At 43.3% G+C, this 19,057-nt stretch overlaps 1 protein-coding gene across 2 annotated transcripts in view; it reads left to right on the top strand.

Annotated features, from left to right (window-relative positions):
- The window catches only part of PREP (prolyl endopeptidase), a 116,447-nt gene that overhangs the window by 34,666 nt on the left and 62,724 nt on the right, over positions 1 to 19,057 (top strand). For both annotated transcript variants that reach the window (XM_053262331.1, XM_053261493.1), the window contains one exon: positions 16,478 to 16,583. In XM_053262331.1, coding sequence (XP_053118306.1) covers positions 16,478 to 16,583 — 106 coding nt within the window. The remainder of the gene's footprint in view (positions 1 to 16,477; positions 16,584 to 19,057) is intronic.

Below are 19,057 nucleotides of genomic sequence, written 5' to 3'. Positions count from 1 at the left end.
ACCTCATTTTGGAGGGTAGCTCTGTAGGCCTGATCCCGGTGGTACACATGTGCGTGCAAGCCTGGGTTAGCACGTACATGTGAATAGCTTCACCGAGTGATGCTTTGGGAATGCTTGTGAGGAACATAAATAGAACACGTACTACTGCAAAAGAACAACTCATAAGACCAATATACAGGAACATCTGCCACACAAAAGCTGCTTTAATGTTTCTTTGGCATCTGCAGCCATACTCAGAGCTGTTTGGAGTATCTAGCACACTGCAGTCGGCCTCCTCTTACTGGGCCACAGCATACCTGCCAACATGTGGATTTGTAATGGCAAAAGGATTCTCCACTTGCCAAATCCCAGGTGTCACGAAGGCCAATGTTGGAGGCTAGTTTGTTCATTTCTGTACGGCCATAGACTTTGCAGTAGTCCAAATGTCAACAAATTAACTATAAATAGTAAAGTATGAAACGCCTACTCTTAAAATCTGTGTCCAAACTCTCCTTGATTTGAAGGTCACTGGGCTACAGCCCCAGTTACATGCTTTGTAGGTCTTATTCCAGATGTGGGGTGCGTGTGTGTGAGAAATAGTTTGCATGTGATATAATATGTTTAAGTTCTTTGATCATGTGTTTTTATTTGCTGATTTAAGCCTTTGAAGCCAGCGGGGTTGGGGGAGGTTAATTTTCCTATAGTCTTCTTTCAGGTTTCATCTGCTCAGTAAGATTCATTATGGCATTTATACATATAAAGCTTTCAGAAGTAGCAGCAGACCTTGCAGAGTCTTTTATTAAATTAGTGAGTGATTGAGTGCTGTAAGCTTTACTTTTTACCTCCTATTTTAAATAAAATGCTTTCTTTTATCTAGTGACTGATGACTTAAATTTTGTAAGTGATTCACTTTTGGTGATGTACATGATTAGTATCCTCTGTGGTGGTGTGAAATGATGTACAGATGAAGCTATAATGGAAAAGTCTTTGAGCTCTTCATACAGTCAGGTCTTCATTCTATAACTAAAGTGATTTAGCTTAGTTGATGAGTATTGGTAAATGAGTTCTGTTTGGATAAAAGTAGTAATCTTTATATTTCTGAGGGATAGACATGTTAGTCTGCTGTTAAAACATTACAAGGAGGCAATGTATGTTCTTATATACATATGTACGTGGTAGTATTATTATTCGATTTCTATTTCATTTGTAAGGTGCCAAAGGATCCTTCCCCCCGCCCCTTGATCCACAAACTTTGGCTTGGCTTACTAGCCAGACCCATCATTTGCATCAACCCTTCCCTTCCCAAATCTTGTCATGTGCAGAGAACTTGCAGAATTGAGTGTATTTGCTTTTGTGCTAGGCTTTTGTAGGTATAAGGAGCACAGTTGCTGTTTACTGAAAAATCTCAGTGGGCAGGGAAGAAAACTACTGTTCATTTCCTCTACATAGAATTAAGGAGCAGGAGTGGATCTTATCTACAGGCAAAGTGGGTGGTGCTCATCTTACATTTCTCAGCCATGTTGTGTCTGCCTCCATTTTGTGTTCCTACTGCCTCTCTCTGTTGTTCCCTGCTGCTGCTTTTAGAGTTGTGAGGTGGGCAACAGCAGTCCAGAACAAATGAAAAGCCCCATATCTTTTATAATATTAATAAGACAGGAGGCAATAAGCATGCTCACTTTGCAAAACAAAAGTGGACGGTCCTAGGGCCGCCCTATAAACCAATCAGAGGGACTAGGCTGATTGACTCATCAGGTAGCTAATCCGAGTGCCCAGAGAGTGGGGAAGTCTTTTTCTTTTAGCTACTCAAAATAATCCAGTCAGCATTTGGGTTAGAGATGGGAATATGCCAAAATGTGATTCGGATGTTTGAATTGCGGGGACCTCCCTTTAAAATTGAGGGCTTACACGGTCCCTTTAAAGAGGAGGAGAGCAGGTCCGTACCTGCTGCTCCTCCACTTGCTACCATCCCGACATTCCCCCCAGCTATTCTGGCAGGGCATCTTCCAGGTGCATCTGTGTGGTGCTGGCATGCACATGGTCTCTGCGTATGCATGGCAGCCATTTGGGTAGCCACTTATCCTGGGTGTCCACTTAGGCCACGCAGATGGCCACCCAAATGGCTGCCAGGTGCCCTGCAAATGGCTGCCACCCATGCTCGGATGCCATTTGCATGCTGGGGGTAATGATTGATTGGGCAAGGATTTAAATGATCTTGATTAAAAAAAACAAAAACATTTGTGGCTTTGTAGGATGGACACCCAGGCTAAGTAGTGGGCACCCAAGGTAGGCAGATAGTGGCACTAGCTCTCCAGGAGACATGGAGTAGGGAAAGGGTGTCCCCATGCATCTTTGCTTCCCATGATGTCTTCTGAGTTTCAGGAGATGGTTCATAGCTGCAGCAATCAACATTGAAAAACCTGTGATTTTTCTATTATTTATATATGCATTTTTTAAAGTAAGCAGGCAGAGCTGACTCTGTAACTTCAGAATGAATTTGTTCTCCACTTTTTTAGCTGGTCTATGCTTTACCTGTGGCTTATGTAGAATTATTTACTTTTACATGTATGGCCTGTGCTTCCTCCAAGAAACCCAGAGTCGTATACATGGTTACATTTATCCTCCCAACAGCCTTATGAGGTAAAGATGTTCACAGACCGGTTCAGCACCTCCTTTGGGAAGTGCAGCCATGTGTGCTGAATATAGGCTGCAGAGAACAGTGCCACAGGGGTGCACAGCCTTTGGTAGAGTAAGCACCGCATCCAGAAATGTGGCAGGGCGGCAGTGGAGCAGGTAAGGACCTACTTACCTGCTTTTAAAGGGAAATGCTCCCCAAGCCGCTCGCGCCTGCATGAGCCGTTTTTGCACTTCCCTACTATGAGGAAGGTTATGCTAAGAGATAAGTGACTAGTCATGCAGTGAGTTTTCATGGCTGAATGGGGATTTGAACTTGAATTTTCTCACTCTAGTCCAGCACACTCCAATTCTCCACTTTCTGGCACTAAAGCTTTTGTTACAGAACAAGACATTTAACAATACAGGTGAAACTCGAAAAATTAGAATATCGTGCAAAAGTTCATTAATTTCAGTAATGCAAATTAAAAGGTGAAACTGATATATGAAATAGACGCATTACATGCAAAGCGAGATAAGTCAAGCCTTAATTTGTTATAATTGTGATGATCATGGCGTACAGCTCATGAGAACCCCAAATCCACAATCCCAGAAAATTAGAATATTACATGAAACCAATAAAACAAGGATTGTAAATAGAACAATATCGGACCTCTGAAAAGTATAAGCATGCATATGTATTCAGTACTTGGTTTGGGCCCCTTTTGCAGCAATTACTGCCTCAATGTGGCGTGGCATGGATGCTATCAGCCTGTGGCACTGCTGAGGTGTTATGGAAGACCAGGATGCTTCAATAGCGGCCTTCAGCTCTTCTGCATTGTTTGGTCTCATGTCTCTCATCCTTCTTTTGGCAATGCCCCATAGATTCTCTATGGGGTTCAGGTCAGGCGAGTTTGCTGGCCAATCAAGCACTGTAATCCCATGGTCATTGAACCAGGTTTTGGTACTTTTGGCAGTGTGGGCAGGTGCCAAGTCCTGCTGGAAAATGAAGTCAGCATCCCCATACAGCTCGTCTGCAGAAGGAAGCATAAAGTGCTCCAAAATCTCCTGATAGACGGCTGCGTTGACCCTGGACTTAATGAAGCACAGTGGACCAACACCAGCAGATGACATGGCTCCCCAAATCAACACAGACTGTGGAAACTTCACACTGGACTTCAAGCATCTTGCATTGTGTGCCTCTCCATTCTTCCTCCAGACTCTGGGTCCTTGTTTCCAAATGAGATGCAAAAGTTGCTCTCATCAGAAAAGAGGACTTTGGACCACTGAGCAACAGACCAGTTCTTTTTTTCTTGAGCCCAGGTAAGACGCTTCTGACGTTGTTTGTTGTTCAGGAGCGGCTTGACAAGAGGAATACGACATTTGAAGCCCATGTCCAGGATCCGTCTGTGTGTGGTGGCTCTTGATGCACTAACTCCAGCATCAGTCCACTCCTTGTGAAAGTCCCCAACACTTTTGAATGGCCTTTTCCTGACAATCCTCTCCAGGCTGCAGTCATCCCTGCTGCTTGTGCACCTTTTTCTTCCACACTTTCCCCTTCCACATAACTTTCTATTAATGTGCTTTGATAATGTGCACTTTGGGAACATCCAACTTCTTTTGCAATTACCTTTTGAAGCTTTCCCTCCTTATGGAGGGTGTCAATGATGGTTTTCTGCACAACTGTCAAGTCAGCAGTCTTTCCCATGATTGTGATTCCTAATGAACCAGACTGAGAGACCATTTAAAGGCTCAGGAACCCTTTGCAGGTGTTATGGATTGATTAGCTGATTGGAGTGGGACACCTGGAGCCTAGACTGTTGAACCTTTTCACAATATTCTAATTTTCTGGGATTGTGGATTTGGGGTTCTCATGAGCTGTACGCCATGATCATCACAATTATAACAAATTAAGGCTTGACTTATCTCGTTTGCATGTAATGCGTCTATCTCATATATCAGTTTCACCTTTTAATTTGCATTACTGAAATTAATGAACTTTTGCACGATATTCTAATTTTTCGAGTTTCACCTGTATAATAATCTGTAGGGTGTGTTCATTTGTGAACGTAATCCTGCAGATATTAAATCTTTTATGCCAAATGAATTACTCCTGTAAAATCTGTATTGAATGTCCTGGGTGCGGGGGGGCGTGGGTGGAATTATATATTCTCATTCTCTCTCTCTCTCTCTCTCTCATTCCATTCAAAACTTCATTACTGTTTCTCTGGAACCTTACTGGCTCCTCTACAAAGTATCTGTCTAAAAAGATCAGAATTCTAAATTTAGATTTTATTTTACAGTGTTAGATTATGTCAACGTCATACCTTGTAGAATACTAATTGAGAGATTAATGAAGAGAAGGAGAGAGAGATTGTGCTGTCAGGTTGGTGTTGACTTCTAGTGATCACATTTGTGATTTTCTTGGTGGAATACAGGAGTGGTTTATCAGTGCCACCTTCTGTGCAGTATGAAAGGATGCCTTCAGCACCTTAAGCATCAGCAATTTAAGTTACCTTCAGCAACTTAGAGGAGAGCTGGTCTTGTGGTAGCAAGCACGACTTGTCCTCTTAGCTAAGCAGGGTCCGCCCTGGTTGCATATGACAGGGAGACTAGAAGTGTGAGCACTGTAAGATATTCCCCTTAGGGGATGGAGCCGCTCTGGGAAGAGCAGAAGGTTTCAAGTTCCCTCCCTGGCTTCTCCAAGATAGGGCTGAGCGAGATTCCTGCCTGCAACCTTGGAGAAGCCGCTGTCAGTCTGTGAAGACAATACTGAGCAAGATGGACCAATGGTCTGACTCAGTATATGGCAGTTTCCTACGTACCTTCCTATATCGCTGTTGCCGAATGTAAGTGACTAGAAATGTATTTACTAGGCACAGTCTGGGAAGTGCACCAGTGGGGATCTTTCACTCTAGGCAAGCTGCTTCCCCGCTTTGCCACCACAGCTGACAGGAGAATAGTAATACAGTCCTATAAATAGTCGGCCTCCTGTTATCCAGTGGACAAGAATAATTATCTCCAGGTCAGCAGAAGCCCCCTTCTGGTGGAAGCTGGAAGAGGACAGTAGCTTTTTTCAGGTCACCAGTCTACCACTACACACATGTGCATGGGTGGGGCAGTACAGATTTTTGTGGGTTAGTATGTAATTTATTTTCAAGTAGGAATTAAATCTAGCTTTAAAAAGTAGGTGTAATATGACTATTTTTGAAAGACTTTATATATATATATATATATATATATATATATATATATATATGCAGAAGCTTGTAAAAATATCAAGGTGTATGTATGTTTCTGTGCAGGAATTAATAATATTTGATTACATATCTGCAGGAGGCATCATGCACCCACAACATCTGTTGTTGTTGATTAAAGCTTTGCTTTGCTGTTTGGAATAAATTATCACTTGTGTTCTCTTAATGCTGTTGCTTTCTAAGTAACCTTGCAGCAATGTTTATTAAATAGAGTAGACTGGTTTCTTGTGCACTGTTCATGTATCTGTTAAGGCTGGTTTGGATGATACTCTGAATAGGGGCTGAATTATTTTATTAACTTGCTGTTCTGTGGTGTATCTTACATATTGATGTCTCTTTAGACCATTCACACATTATGTTCAATACTCGTACAAATCGGTACACAGGTACATATCGGTACACAGGTAGTCATTTACATGTTATGTTGAATGTGGATACAGAAGTACACTTCCTATCTGTGCCGTGCATTTGAAAGGCCTGTATCCAGATTCACTTTTAAAATGAACACAGGTACAACTGTTCACACAAATACATGTACGAGTGTACGGACATCTGTACACTAGTACAGTATAATGTCCAAATCGGGCTTCTATTCCATTCCCTTCACTCTTACCTAGGACCACTCTCTTCTGAAGTAAAAGTTCTGTGTGTTTGAATGTATATAGATGAATTTCAGATGCCTAATAGAGGCTTATAGACAATGGCACTAGTTTTCTCCAGTACACTGTAGCCAGCATCTACAAAAGTGTAGGACAGGAGTGGAAGTTTGAGGCAGTTCCCAGAAGAGGGCACTATAGAATGACAATCCGATGCTGTGTGCACGTTGTAGGAATTAAGGGAGCTGAGTGAAACCTTGATTATTGTAAATGAACTTGCACTATGCTCATTGCTTTTTTGATCAAGGTAACATTTTTGGAGAAATCTCATAAAGGAATTCCAAAATGTACCACTGTATCAGAAATGTGTGAACAGGATTGCTTTCTCACCACCATTCAAATAACACGACAAAGATAACAGGAGACTAGAAAGTATGCTTTGCGCCAGATGTATTGTGGAGATGTTTCCTGTAAAAATGTATGTGGTTTCACTTCAAGAAAGAGCACTTATCGCTGGTTGGAAAAGTGCGTGGCCTTCATGTGTTGAACTACAGAGTCTTTGTGCTTTTGTTTACAATAAAGTAACAAGTAGCACAGGACAGAATTATTTGTATTTTTGTTGTGCTAAGGGATTTGTGGTGATTACAGTGGCAATTGCTGCCAGAGGCTTAATGATATGAACAGATGTGATGCATTCACAAATATATTAAATGCTAGAGAATAAAAATGGGCAGCATGGGATCTCTGTAGGCAGTCTAGTGTAAGGGGAGTGAGAGAGCAGTGGTACTGGAACGGAAACCTCCTGCTGGTTCTTGCATCAGGTGCAAATGTAGTGCCAAGATCAGCTTAGTAAGAAGAGGTCCTAGAAAGGAGGGGAGCTAAAAGGCAAGTTAGTCAAAGGGAAAAGGAAGTATCAGATAAGAATTCTGAGTGAAGGGGAAAGGTAGTGGGGGAAAGGTAGTGAGAAAAACCAAATAACTGAGGAAAACAGGGTGAGGGGGTGGGGTTCTGGAAAGCTTAAGTAAAAGTAAAGTTGTAAGTCGGTGTCGACTCCTGGCGACCACAGAGCCCTGTGGTTGTATTTGGTAGAATACAGAAGGGGTTTACCACTGGCATCTCCCACACAGTATGAGATGATGCCTTTCAGCATCTTCCTATATTGCAGCTGCCCAATATAGGTGTTTCCTATAGTCTGAGAGACATACCAGTGGGAATTCTAACCAGCAACCTCTTGCACCCTAGGCAAGTGACTTCCCTGCTACACCATTAGGTGGCTTACACAGAACCCAAAGCAAGAGTATCTATCTATCTAGGGGTGTAGCAATAATAGAGCAAGGGAAGACAATTGTCCCCAGATCCACAGGGTCTGTGGGCCCCCCAAGTCACCTTGTTTTTGGAAGTTGAGTGGGGGAGGGGAGGGGGAGATGGGAGGGAGGGGAGGAGACTGGGAGATGGGCTTTGGGAGGGTCTGAGTGGGGCAGTTACTTGTTCCAGGTGAAAGAATGCACCAGGCACAGCCCCCAAGAGGAAAGGCAGGGAGGCCTCTTTCCAGGTATGGAGAGGTAGCTAGTATGGTGCAGCGAACAACTCACTGGAACTAGGCAGGGAAAACCTGTGGTATGAGGCTCTGCTGGGTGCCCTGAGCTGATGTTGCCATATCTGTAAAATGGGCATAATGGTGACCCTGTCCCAGAGGGTTGTGGGTAGTGAAGAGGAGCAGGGGAGGGAGGGAGCCTTTTGAGGTATAAACTCCTCTCTCCTGCTCAGAGGTCTGATACACAGGCAACAAAGTTGCCTTATACCAAATTAGATTAGTCCATCTAACTCAGTAATGTCTACACTAACTGGAAGCAAGACCTGCAGGCAGGGCCTCCACCAGCCCGCCCAGTCCTGTTGCTAGAGTTTTTCTAGTTGTTGTTATTTATTCATTTTCTATACCGCCCTTCAAAAAATGGCTCACGCGGTTTACACAGAGAAATAAACAAATAAGATGGAACCCTGTCCCCAAAGGGCTCACAATCTAAAAAGAAACATAAGATAGATACTAGGAACAGTCACTGGAGGTACTGTGCTGGGGGTGGATAGGGCCAATGTTCAAGGCAGTGTGCCTGCGCAAAAGCTTTCCCACCAAATTCCTGCGGCTCTTCTCCTAAAGCCAGTATTAATCAGATTGTGGTGTGGTGGGGAGTACCATGGAGGAGGTGGTTGTGAAGCCTCTCGTTTTTGAGTGGTTTCATCTGTGGCATAATTTGTGCTGGCTTCTGGAGTTGCTGCCTTCGCTGCTGTGCTTAGCCTGCGCCATGGAGGCGGTGAAAGTAGATGGAGCCTTGGTGTGTGTGCACACGCTGAGGTGCTGCAAGGGGTGCATTTTAAAATCTCACCCCTAGGCCCACTCCAACCTTGCTACGTCTTTGTGTGTACACACACACACACACACACACACACACGCATGATGAGTAATAATAATAATTATTCGATTTCTATACCGCCCTTCCAAAAATGGCTCAGGGCGGTTTACACAGAGAAATAACAAAACAAATAAGATGGCTCCCTGTCCCCAAAGGGCTTACATTCTAAAAAGAAGACACACACCAGCAATGGTCACTGGAAGTACTGTGCTGGGAGTGAATAGGGCCAGTTACTCTCCCCCTGCTAAATAAAGAGAATCACCATGGTAAAAGGTGCCTCTTTGCCCAGTTAGCAGTTTTGCCCAGAGTAGAAAGGAGAATGCTGGATAGAGAAGCGTGCCGGCTCCAAAGTGGGAGCCAAAGTGGTTCAAAGAAGTGAGACTGACTTAGCAGTAACAATAACGAGCCCCTGGTGGCGCAGTGGTAAAACTGCCGCCCTGTAACCAGAAGGTTACAAGTTTGATCCTGACCAGGGGCTCAAGGTTGACTCAGCCTTCCAACCTTCCGAGGTCGGTAAAATGAGTACCCAGAATGTTGGGGGCAATATGCTAAAATCATTGTAAACCACTTAGAGAGCTCCGGCTATAGAGCGGTATATAAATGTAAGTGCTATTGCTATTGCTAAATGCAGAAACCTGAGAAAACAGGAGATAATGTTGAAGAAAAGAGGAGCCAAAGAATATGTGGAGCTGTGGCTAGGATTGATGTATCCTTTGCTGGCAAGGCTTCTGTATCTTCTTTAAAATCTCCATGCCCAGCAGATTTTATTTTATTATTTTGGTAGAATACAGGAGGAGTTTACCATTGCTTCCTCCCGTGCAGTAAGAGATGATGCCTTTCAGCATCTTCCTATATCGCTGCTGCCCCAATATAGTACCAGCGGGGATTCGAAATGGCAACCTTCTGCTTGTTAGTCAAGCATTTCCCCACTGCACCACTTAAGGCGGTATATGTTGTTGACTACAACTCCCATAATCCCCAGCCAAAGGCCATTGCAGCTGTCAATGCTGGGAGTTGTAGTGAACAACATCTGGGAATCCCTGTTAGACGGAACACTGCTCATCACTGCACTTCTGTGCTAGGAGAAACTGCAGCTGTTTCTCTGATGCCTGTTATACCTATTCGAAAAACAGAGGCGCTCTGCCATATACTGAGTCTAGGAATATAAGGGACATTACACTGTAGTTGGGCAGGCTTTGCAACTCTTTTCCTGGCCAATGTTCCTGTGCCTTTTTCAGAAGCCTGACCAAGACATGATGGTGAAGCCTTAAAGTCATAGGAGGTAAAACTGCACTTGGGGTGTTCAGATTTTTAAAAGACCCTGAAGACTGGTGCAGAAGCCACTTCAATCTCTATTGAACAGCCACTGTAGATCTCAGACATTTGGGAATGGGGTCCAGGTTAAGGGACCTAGCTTTCAGGTAGGACTGAAACTCAACACCGCTCTTTTAGAAATCTGGTTCCAGAGATTCTCATCTAGCATGGTCAGATGAGCATAGCTCCTTTAGAATGTGCTTTCCCCACTACAAAGGAGTCGGGCCTTTCCAAGTATGCCTCACAGGAACGCAGTCTAGTTTCCAAATACTTTTCTGCTGAAGTGAAGCAGAAACACACGCAAATAATCTGTGTGTTTTGTTTCATTAGGAAAGTATTATGTGACAAGAGCCATATTCCTTCTGGAATGCTCAGTAATGTTTGAGTTGGAGTCAGAAATTTAGAAAGGGAATAGTTGGTGGTGAGAAGTTTTTAATTATTTTGATTGGTATATTAAGAGTATTACAAATGCAGGGGTTGGCAGGAATGCATGTCGAGGTCTAGGCCTGGCAAGGATAGAAGTCTGAAACTGCACAGAGATCTGGATTACATGTTGTAGTGATGGGGAGGATTTGAGGGAGGACTAGGCCTCAGAGCAACTGCTGGGAGGGTGGCCTTTCCTAAGAAGGGGGGAAGCCTGGGGAAATCAAAACAGAAGGACCACTCCAGAGGGCCTACACTTGCTACACTCGCAGCCACCAGCAGAAGAAAGGAAAGCTTTGTTCTGTTGGTTCCATCCCGAGAGTGTCCTGAGGAAGCAGCTGGCTAAGAGCAGCTGGGGAAATGGGAAGTCACAGCCCGGAGGCTGGAGACAGCAGGAAGATCCCTGCCTGTGAGTAATAAGATAGGGACCAGTTCCGTTAGACGCATTAGGGAAGTTATTTTTTTCTTCTATTGCTTGAATCTGAGTTGCCTGGTTATTGAACACTCTCTCTTACGATCTGCTTTATGAAGAGACAATGTTCTTATTGCATACTCTTGGTTTATCTTTTAATCTAATAATAATATCCTTGTTGGTGAAGGGTGCTACTCTTCATTTTGGGTCTGCCTTAGTCACATGATTCTGGGGGCCTAGGAATGCTCAGCCCCTTCTACAGAGGGTTTTGTCACTCCCTCCGGAATCTTATATGGAGAGAGTAGTTTGTCCCACACTAAAGCAAAGTGGATAGTGGCAACCTACTGTGAATCCATTACAGAAGGATTTACCCCAGTGAACTACCTCCTTCTCTTCTTGTGCCGGTAAGAGCTATGACACATGTAAATGTGTTTAGATTTCATTAATTTGATGTTCAGATTGCTGTAATACTCCTGGTTAGATAAAATGGTTTGTTTGTCTTTGTACCAACCCTATAAAAATCAGAAGGCAGAGGTAAGTACATCTTCAGTAGGTGACAAAGTTCCTTTCTACATGATAAGTCTCAAAACACTGTTTATATTGGAGTGGGCTGAGGTATAGGATAACACGTATAACTCGTTCCCCCATTAAATTAAATATTGTAGATCATTTGATCCTCAAACTAAATCAAATTACGTTCTCAGGTAAATGAAACATATTTTCATTTTTTGGGAATATATATTTGTATTTATAGAAGACATACGTCAGTAATATTTATGCACAGCACTAGTATCCCCTGTGACCTATTTTTTCCCCCTTTGGGCTTGAAAATTGTACCAGAAACCTAATTTTCAAGGTAAATAGTCTGGATCTGGACATACCTGAGTGGGAGGCCATCTGGAATCTTATATACACAGCTTTGAATTTCATCATGTAAGAAAACATCATAATATGCCTGATCAGGGCCGCCTTAGCTTGCATCTTCATAAGTTTTAATCGGGGCCAGCGATTTGGGGCAGAATGTTTGAGCCTCTCTGCCACTGTCTTTTCTCTTTCTGACATACTGCAGCACATTACACATGTGGTGTACAAGACAGAATCACTTGGGACCTCCACTGCTGTACTTTCAATGCCACGTGACGACATCTTTATTTTTCAGGCTTCTTAAGGAATTAACACTTCTTTTAAAATTTCATATGATTTTTACCTTGCCAGGTCTCTGCTGTCTGATCTTTCTAATTCAATTTAATTTGTCAGTTGGATGTTGTTAGCTGCCCTGAGAATACAAGTGTTGAAGGACTGAATTGAAGTGCATTAATTAATTTATTTAATTAAAAGATTTGCATTCAGAGGGTCCCAGGTTCAAATAGCAAAGATGGAAGGAAAGAGTAGAAGAAAAAATAACAGTTCCCATGTGAAAAAAATTACAAAAAGCCACTCCTGGAATAAAATCATATTTCTGAGCTGAAATAAACTGAAATTGCCTTCTTTTGACCAACTTATGCCACTTAAAAAGAGTTCTCTTTCTTATTAGACGCAGGGCCTGATGGGGTTGTGGGGAGAAGGGGAAGTAATTGTCACGACTTCACACGTGGAAGACCCCCTCTATCCAAAGTATGGTTCAGTATTTGAAATGATCATATTGGTCCTTTTCAATCAAGGCAGTACAACTAATCAGTTAAAATATAACCCAGGATGAAGAGTTATTACAGTATACGGGATTATTGCATTGACATAGTGGCTCAGCCACAGTGGAGTGGCTGACATACCACGCCACATTACACATGCGATTAAATGTAGCATTTGCACAGTTGTACAATAGCACTATTGCGCAGACTCAAAAATTGCACAAATGGAATTGTGCAACAGTGCAGCCTATGGCCTATTGTGTTCTGAAACTGGCTGGGAGTTGGTACTGTTGAGGTGTGATTCCCAATGTCCAGTCCCAGCAGTGCTCAACCTATAGAGAAAAAATTAAGGAGCCACAGGCATCTCCATGTAGCCTTCTAAAATGGTAGCTAAGCAGGTCATCACAGAAAGGATAGGGGACAGATGTCGGCGGTGGGCTGCAGATCTGTACATAATTTCATCATGCTAACTGCTGATAAAAGAACCCAGTTTGATATGCTGCCATGCTTGCCTGTTTCTAGTCTGCCTGATAAAGCATTGCATATGTGGTATAGTTGTATCAATCTGGAGTTGATGACAATGATCCTTTAACATCAAGAGAAGGAACTAGCTAGAAACCCAAACTGGTTTATGCACTTCTTAATTCATAAAGCAGTTTGGGTTTCTAGCTAGTTCCTTCACTTGATGTTAAAGGACTTTAGTGGTGCCACATATGCAATGACATGGCCACCAACCCACACGGAGCCAAGAAAAGTGCTTTGCTGACTGGGGAGAGTGGGAGGCAAAGAGGCTTCTTTCTCTGCTCTCTATATAAATTTGCCACTAATGCTCTGCCTTGTTTGTCTCCAGTAAAAATATCTAAGAATGTAATTTTTGCACACAGCAGTCAATAGTGTTTTGCCTTGTTACTCTTGAATTCCTTTGAGTTTCCAAACACATTGATGTAAGGACAGCTGTAGTGATGAAGACAGACTTAATTGGCACCCCACCAGTAATGTGTGTTGGGGAATTTAAATTAAAAATGTGTTCTGGGAATCACATTAAGCAAACCATTATCAACTATTCACCAGTAGCAGAATGCCGGAGCAAAACTCATTAGATGTGCTCAAAATTGCTGCTGTCAGGGGCTTCTTGTTTGTCATTACACAAAGGAGAAAAGTTACAAAGAATAAAATTGCAAGAATTTATTTTTCTTTAATAAAATGATGGTTGTAAGCTTTCAGAAGAAATGCTCAACATGAGCTCAAAACAGTGGGTGCCCTTGTAAATTGTGAGGGTACCATTGACAGTTTGAAGTCATCTCCCCCCCCCCAACCCCATGGCAGATTGCTAAGGGGTAGGACCTTGCTGCTTATTGGAAAGCCCAACAATATATAGTGGTTTTCATGGTGGAGCTTGCTTTCTGGGTTACACAGCTGGATCTAGCCACAGGTTATGTTGTGTTTGTTTTATTTAGACATGATGCTCCTGCCTTGTGTATCCTGTCCCAGAAGGGGTTGGTTTGGGCAGTTTTCCATCAGTGTGAGTGTTGTTTAGTCACAAGTACATAATCTGTTATAGCCTTTATTATCATGAGGTAGCCAGGGTCAGCACTGCCATTCAGGCCTAAGTGTGGCAAGACTAGTTTGAATTGCCAGTTTAAAGGCATAGGCACCATAGCAATACATGCATGGCAGCTGAAAATTCTCTACAGCCTGGGTTCATTCTTTCTCTGAGACTTCTGCTGTCCGCATGTTCTTCCTTCCCAACTGCACTATGTCCAACAGCACACAGGCTTTCTCCTTAGACATCCATATATTCAATTCTCGTAGACGTGCCTGTGGGGATGCGTCCCGGATTGGCTAGGAGGAGGGAGCCTTTGGGATTGGCTGGGCAGAGGCGGCTCGCAACACGAGCTGAGATGCAGCCGCGGGGGGAAATGGCAGCGGCGGCGGCTCCAGCCGCACGTTAGCTCCCGCCGCGCTTGGTTGCTGTGAGGAGGCGGCGGCGGCTGCTGCCAGCCTAGCCCAGCCGCGGTTGCGACCGTCGCGTCCACAGCCTGGGCTGGGAGTAGGCGGGAGGCAGTAGAACAGACTGTCCCTGGTGGGCTGCCAGGGGTGAGGGGAACGGACAGTAATGGTGGTGGCGGGGCCTTTTTTGGCCGCCCGCCGCTTGGAGTGGCCAGGGGCAGCCCAGCCACTGGGGGGAGGTGGCGGCCGGCGGCGGTTGCGACCACCGCAGCCTGAGCTGGGAGGAGGCGGGAAGCGCTGCTGGCAGGGGTGAGTGGGCAACATGCGGTAACGGCAGCGGCGGGGCTCTTTTTGGCTGCCCGCCGCCTGGTGTGGCTCCGTGGGTGGGGGAGGAACGGAAGCGGGGAGCACAAGAGAGCGCGGGGCTGGAGGGAGGGGGAGAGAGGAGAGACCTGGGCAGGAGGGGGAAACAGCCGGACCGAAAGCGCACAGATGCTCTGTGCGGGTCTGCTAGTACACTTGAATTATCAAAGCCAAAGCTATTGCAGAGAATGGAATAGAATGGAACCTCTCTCTTCTGGTTAATGCTGAACAGTATGGACCTAGGTGGCCAGATTTGGCTTTTAAAAAGCCAAATTCTGGCTTACGGCCCATTCGACCCACGAGTATATCCTGCCTCAATCCAGTCATTTCTTGAGTCCAAACATTTGCACAAATTAAAATGGATGGAGCTGACCCCCTTTTAAGAGCTAAATTCCCCCACAAAGCCCAAACCCTGGGGTGCTGACCAAACACTCCAGGGCCAGTTCCTTTAACACTATTGCCACAATGTATGTATGCACTGCTTTTACGTTTGCCATATTCAAGAAAAAGAAGACAGGCAACTGCAGATGGACCTCTCCTGATGTTCTTAATGGGTGGTGGGGTTCATAATGAAGAAGGCGTCCTCTTAAATACCCAGGGCCCAAGCCTTTTAGAGAATAATCACGTTTTTTGAAACTTCAAAATGTATGTCTAGAGCAGTGATTTTCAGACCCAGGACACTCTGTTCATCCCGATGTGCTACTTGTTGTTTATACCTGCCTCTCCTTCATTCTCTGTGTGTTTGCTTTTCTCTTTTCCAACTCCCTCCATATTTTTGTTTCTTTTAAAACTGTTTTTCCAAAAATTGTCACTAGTGTGCTGCACATTAGACCCAGGGCAGTAATTCTGTGACAATGTCCAGGAGAAAACCAGTGGTCTAAAGAGAGACTTAATCAAAAACAAAAACAAACAAATTAACGGGATCAAATATGTGCCCCCTGCCAATGGAGAAAATGAGTCAAAATTCAGATAAAACATTTTTTAAAACTTCATTCTGCTTATCTAGGCATTTGCATTTGAGTGGTGATATGATATAATTAAATTGGGATGCTTTCTGGAGAGTGATTATATTCCATAAAGATCTGCCAGTATAATTTTTGACTCTGTCTACTGACACCTTGCATTTAGCATAACAGATTCAGGTTGGCATGACTGTCCATAACATATTGGTTTTCTATATGAGAGGAATTAAAATGAGTTTTTTCAACCTGAATTTAATTTCTGTTTGTTATGCTATATTAGAATACACAGTTGAGTTATAGCATTGTATTTGAAATTATCTTTCATATTTCTGTGTTCCTGAGAAATAGAATAGACATGAAAGGTTAGGGACATCTATTCAGCTGTTTTTCCAGCAGCAATTCCTCTATGTATTTTCATAGTAGTTGTAGACTGAAGTTTGGTACTTTAATTTGGCACTCTGTCTATTAGTTTTATACTCTGGCATGCTTTTTAGGAAAATTAGGAAACATATTTGAATAGTCTTCTGTTTGGAATTACTCTATATTTACATTGTATTGATTTTGATAAATTATAGGTATCTGATGATGGTCAATATGTCCTGCTATCCATACGAGAAGGATGTGATCCAGTGAACAGACTGTGGTACTGTAATCTACAGAAGGAATCAAATGGTATTACTGGTAAGGCGTCTTTCTAAGACATTAAAAATTCTTGTATAACTTACTGAGAAAACTACATATGTTTTTAACATATGGCTATGTTTCTGACTGTTAGCTGGCCTGGGAGAATTTGTCCTAAAAGGCAAGGTATAAATATTTTAAATAGGAGTGCTATATAGTTGCTGTTGTTTTTTCAGTGAATTTAAAATATATTTGAGATGCAGTCCACATCTCATTGAAATTAACAGCAAACCCATCCCCCACCCCCGTTTCCATAAACCAGGTTTGCACCTAAAACTTTCACTCCAGCTGATGCAATAGAAATCTGTACCAGTTTTTCCCCCAAATTTTCCTTTATGGAAGACAATGAATTGTAGACATCTGAGCTGCCTAACCCCACCCCCACCCCTGCGGTCATATGTATCAGTCTTATTTGGGTTGCCAGCAACCCCCCCTCGCTTTACTCTAATGATGTAGCCCCCCCCCCATTCTTAACAGGTCAGCAGCAACAGCATTTTAGCCAGCAGCACTAACCACCATGTTTCTCCCCACCAACACAATGCCCTATGTAGCATTGGATACTGCATGGGCCATTGAGGATGGTGAGAAATCTTGGCAGGTGCCAACCCATCAAAAATGAAAAAAACCTTCATCTGCTGCCATAATAGGGGCAGGAAGCTGCTGGCTGTTGTTGTTTGGGCCCAGGGGATATGGCAGGTATTGGTAGTGGACCTCTGGAACACTGGGTTTCATTTAGGGCTCCTGTACCTTTCCCCTCATAATTTGAGAGCTGAGACCCACAGCTCTTATTATTTCAGAAGTATTCTCTGTATGCTGTAGTATTGGCCTTTTTGTTTGCATATGTGTGGTCCCATTTTCAAACTCTGTCAATATCTATGTTGTTTGCTACCCTAAGATGCTCACAAGGTGCAAGATGTGTTGGCTTGTGGTCCTGTAACGTTGATTTTTTTAGGACATTGTCACTGGCACTCCAATACAGCAAAGAACAGGTAGATTAAATACACGATTTGGGCTCTGTGGATGAACAGCTGCCCAGGTAAGTTTGTATGCTAGAAGTGAATGGATTTCCCCATATGTCACTTACCCAAACCCATTATCCCAGTGTAATTTCTGCTTATAGGACTTGCTTTGCCTGGACACGTTTGTCTATATTTTGTTGAGGTGGCCTATGGATCAGGGTGCTCTCAAAGTTAGTTCACAACTTAGCAAATTCCTTTTTCAAGTTTTTAAATGTTTGAAATCAGTTTCCCCTCCCACGCACTCCTAAATATTGCATGATACTTTTGAGTTCAGATACCATACTCTTTCAACCTGCAATGTTGAATATTCCCTGTCCACTAAACAATGCTGTCACTGTTTTCTGATTGGGCAGTGAGTGGGAGAAAACGTTACCCCATTAGAGCAACAATGTGGTGTTAAAATACAATATTATCATGATGATGATGATAATGGTGGTTATTTCAAGGAGACAATCAAAGGTTAATTAGGTTCTCTTGAAAGACATGTGTGCCGTATTTCTGAATTACCTTATGCTGAAACAGATACACTCTGTTTAGGAACTCTTTCTTTTTACTTGCTTAAATGTCAGATTCACCCCACAGTTTGTATAAATAAGTTTAAGGGGGGAGTGAATTAAGGAGTTGTTACGTAAGCATATTTATAACTTGAATAAAAAGTCAGATGACAACTTGTTAAGTACAGGTGGACCTCGTTTGCAGAGGTTCTGTTCCTGGAACCTCCACATATGCGGCGCGAATAGAGAACCTGTGAATAACAAAACCTTACTCCCATAGAAGTAAGTTAGGTTTCTTAAGCTTTAAAAAAAGGGCCAAAAAAGCGGAAATAAAGCACAGTATCTTGCTTTTTGAAGCCACCTAATGGTGCAGTGGGGAACCAACTTACCCAGGGAGCAAGAGGTTTCCGGTTGAGTCCCCGCTGGTATGTCTCCAAGACTATGGGTAACACCTATATTGGCAGCAGCGATATAGGAAGATGCTTAAAGGCATCTCATACTGCACGAGAGATGACAGTGGTAAACCCTTCCTGTATTCTACCAAAGAAAACCAGATGGCTCTCTGGTTGCCAGGAGTTGACACCAACTTGATGGCACAACTTTACTTTAGAACTTTACCTTGCTTTCCAGGTCTCTAGCTCCCCAGCAAAAACCCTTCCCCCCAAATCCACAAATCCTCCAAATTTTTGTGATTTTTTGCCAAAAATCTGAGGGGATTTTCTTTTTAGAGCAACAAAATGGCAGCCAGAAATAGCGTTGGAAGTCATTTCCGGCCACCCAGGAACTGGGGATAGATGAATTTTGCCTCTTTTTAAAACTGCGAATAAAGACCCAACCGCAGATATGTGAACCGTGAAGAATGCAGATGAGGGTCGCCTGTATCTGACATTAAACTGTTGAACACAAGAATGTTCATACTTGTGTTTTTCCTGACTTCATATCTTAATTTAGTCTCATTCTA

The sequence above is a fragment of the Hemicordylus capensis genome, chromosome 1, assembly GCF_027244095.1.
Source record: "Hemicordylus capensis ecotype Gifberg chromosome 1, rHemCap1.1.pri, whole genome shotgun sequence".
Taxonomy (NCBI): Eukaryota; Metazoa; Chordata; class Lepidosauria; order Squamata; family Cordylidae; genus Hemicordylus; species Hemicordylus capensis.
This window is presented reverse-complemented; position numbering and strand designations above follow the sequence as displayed.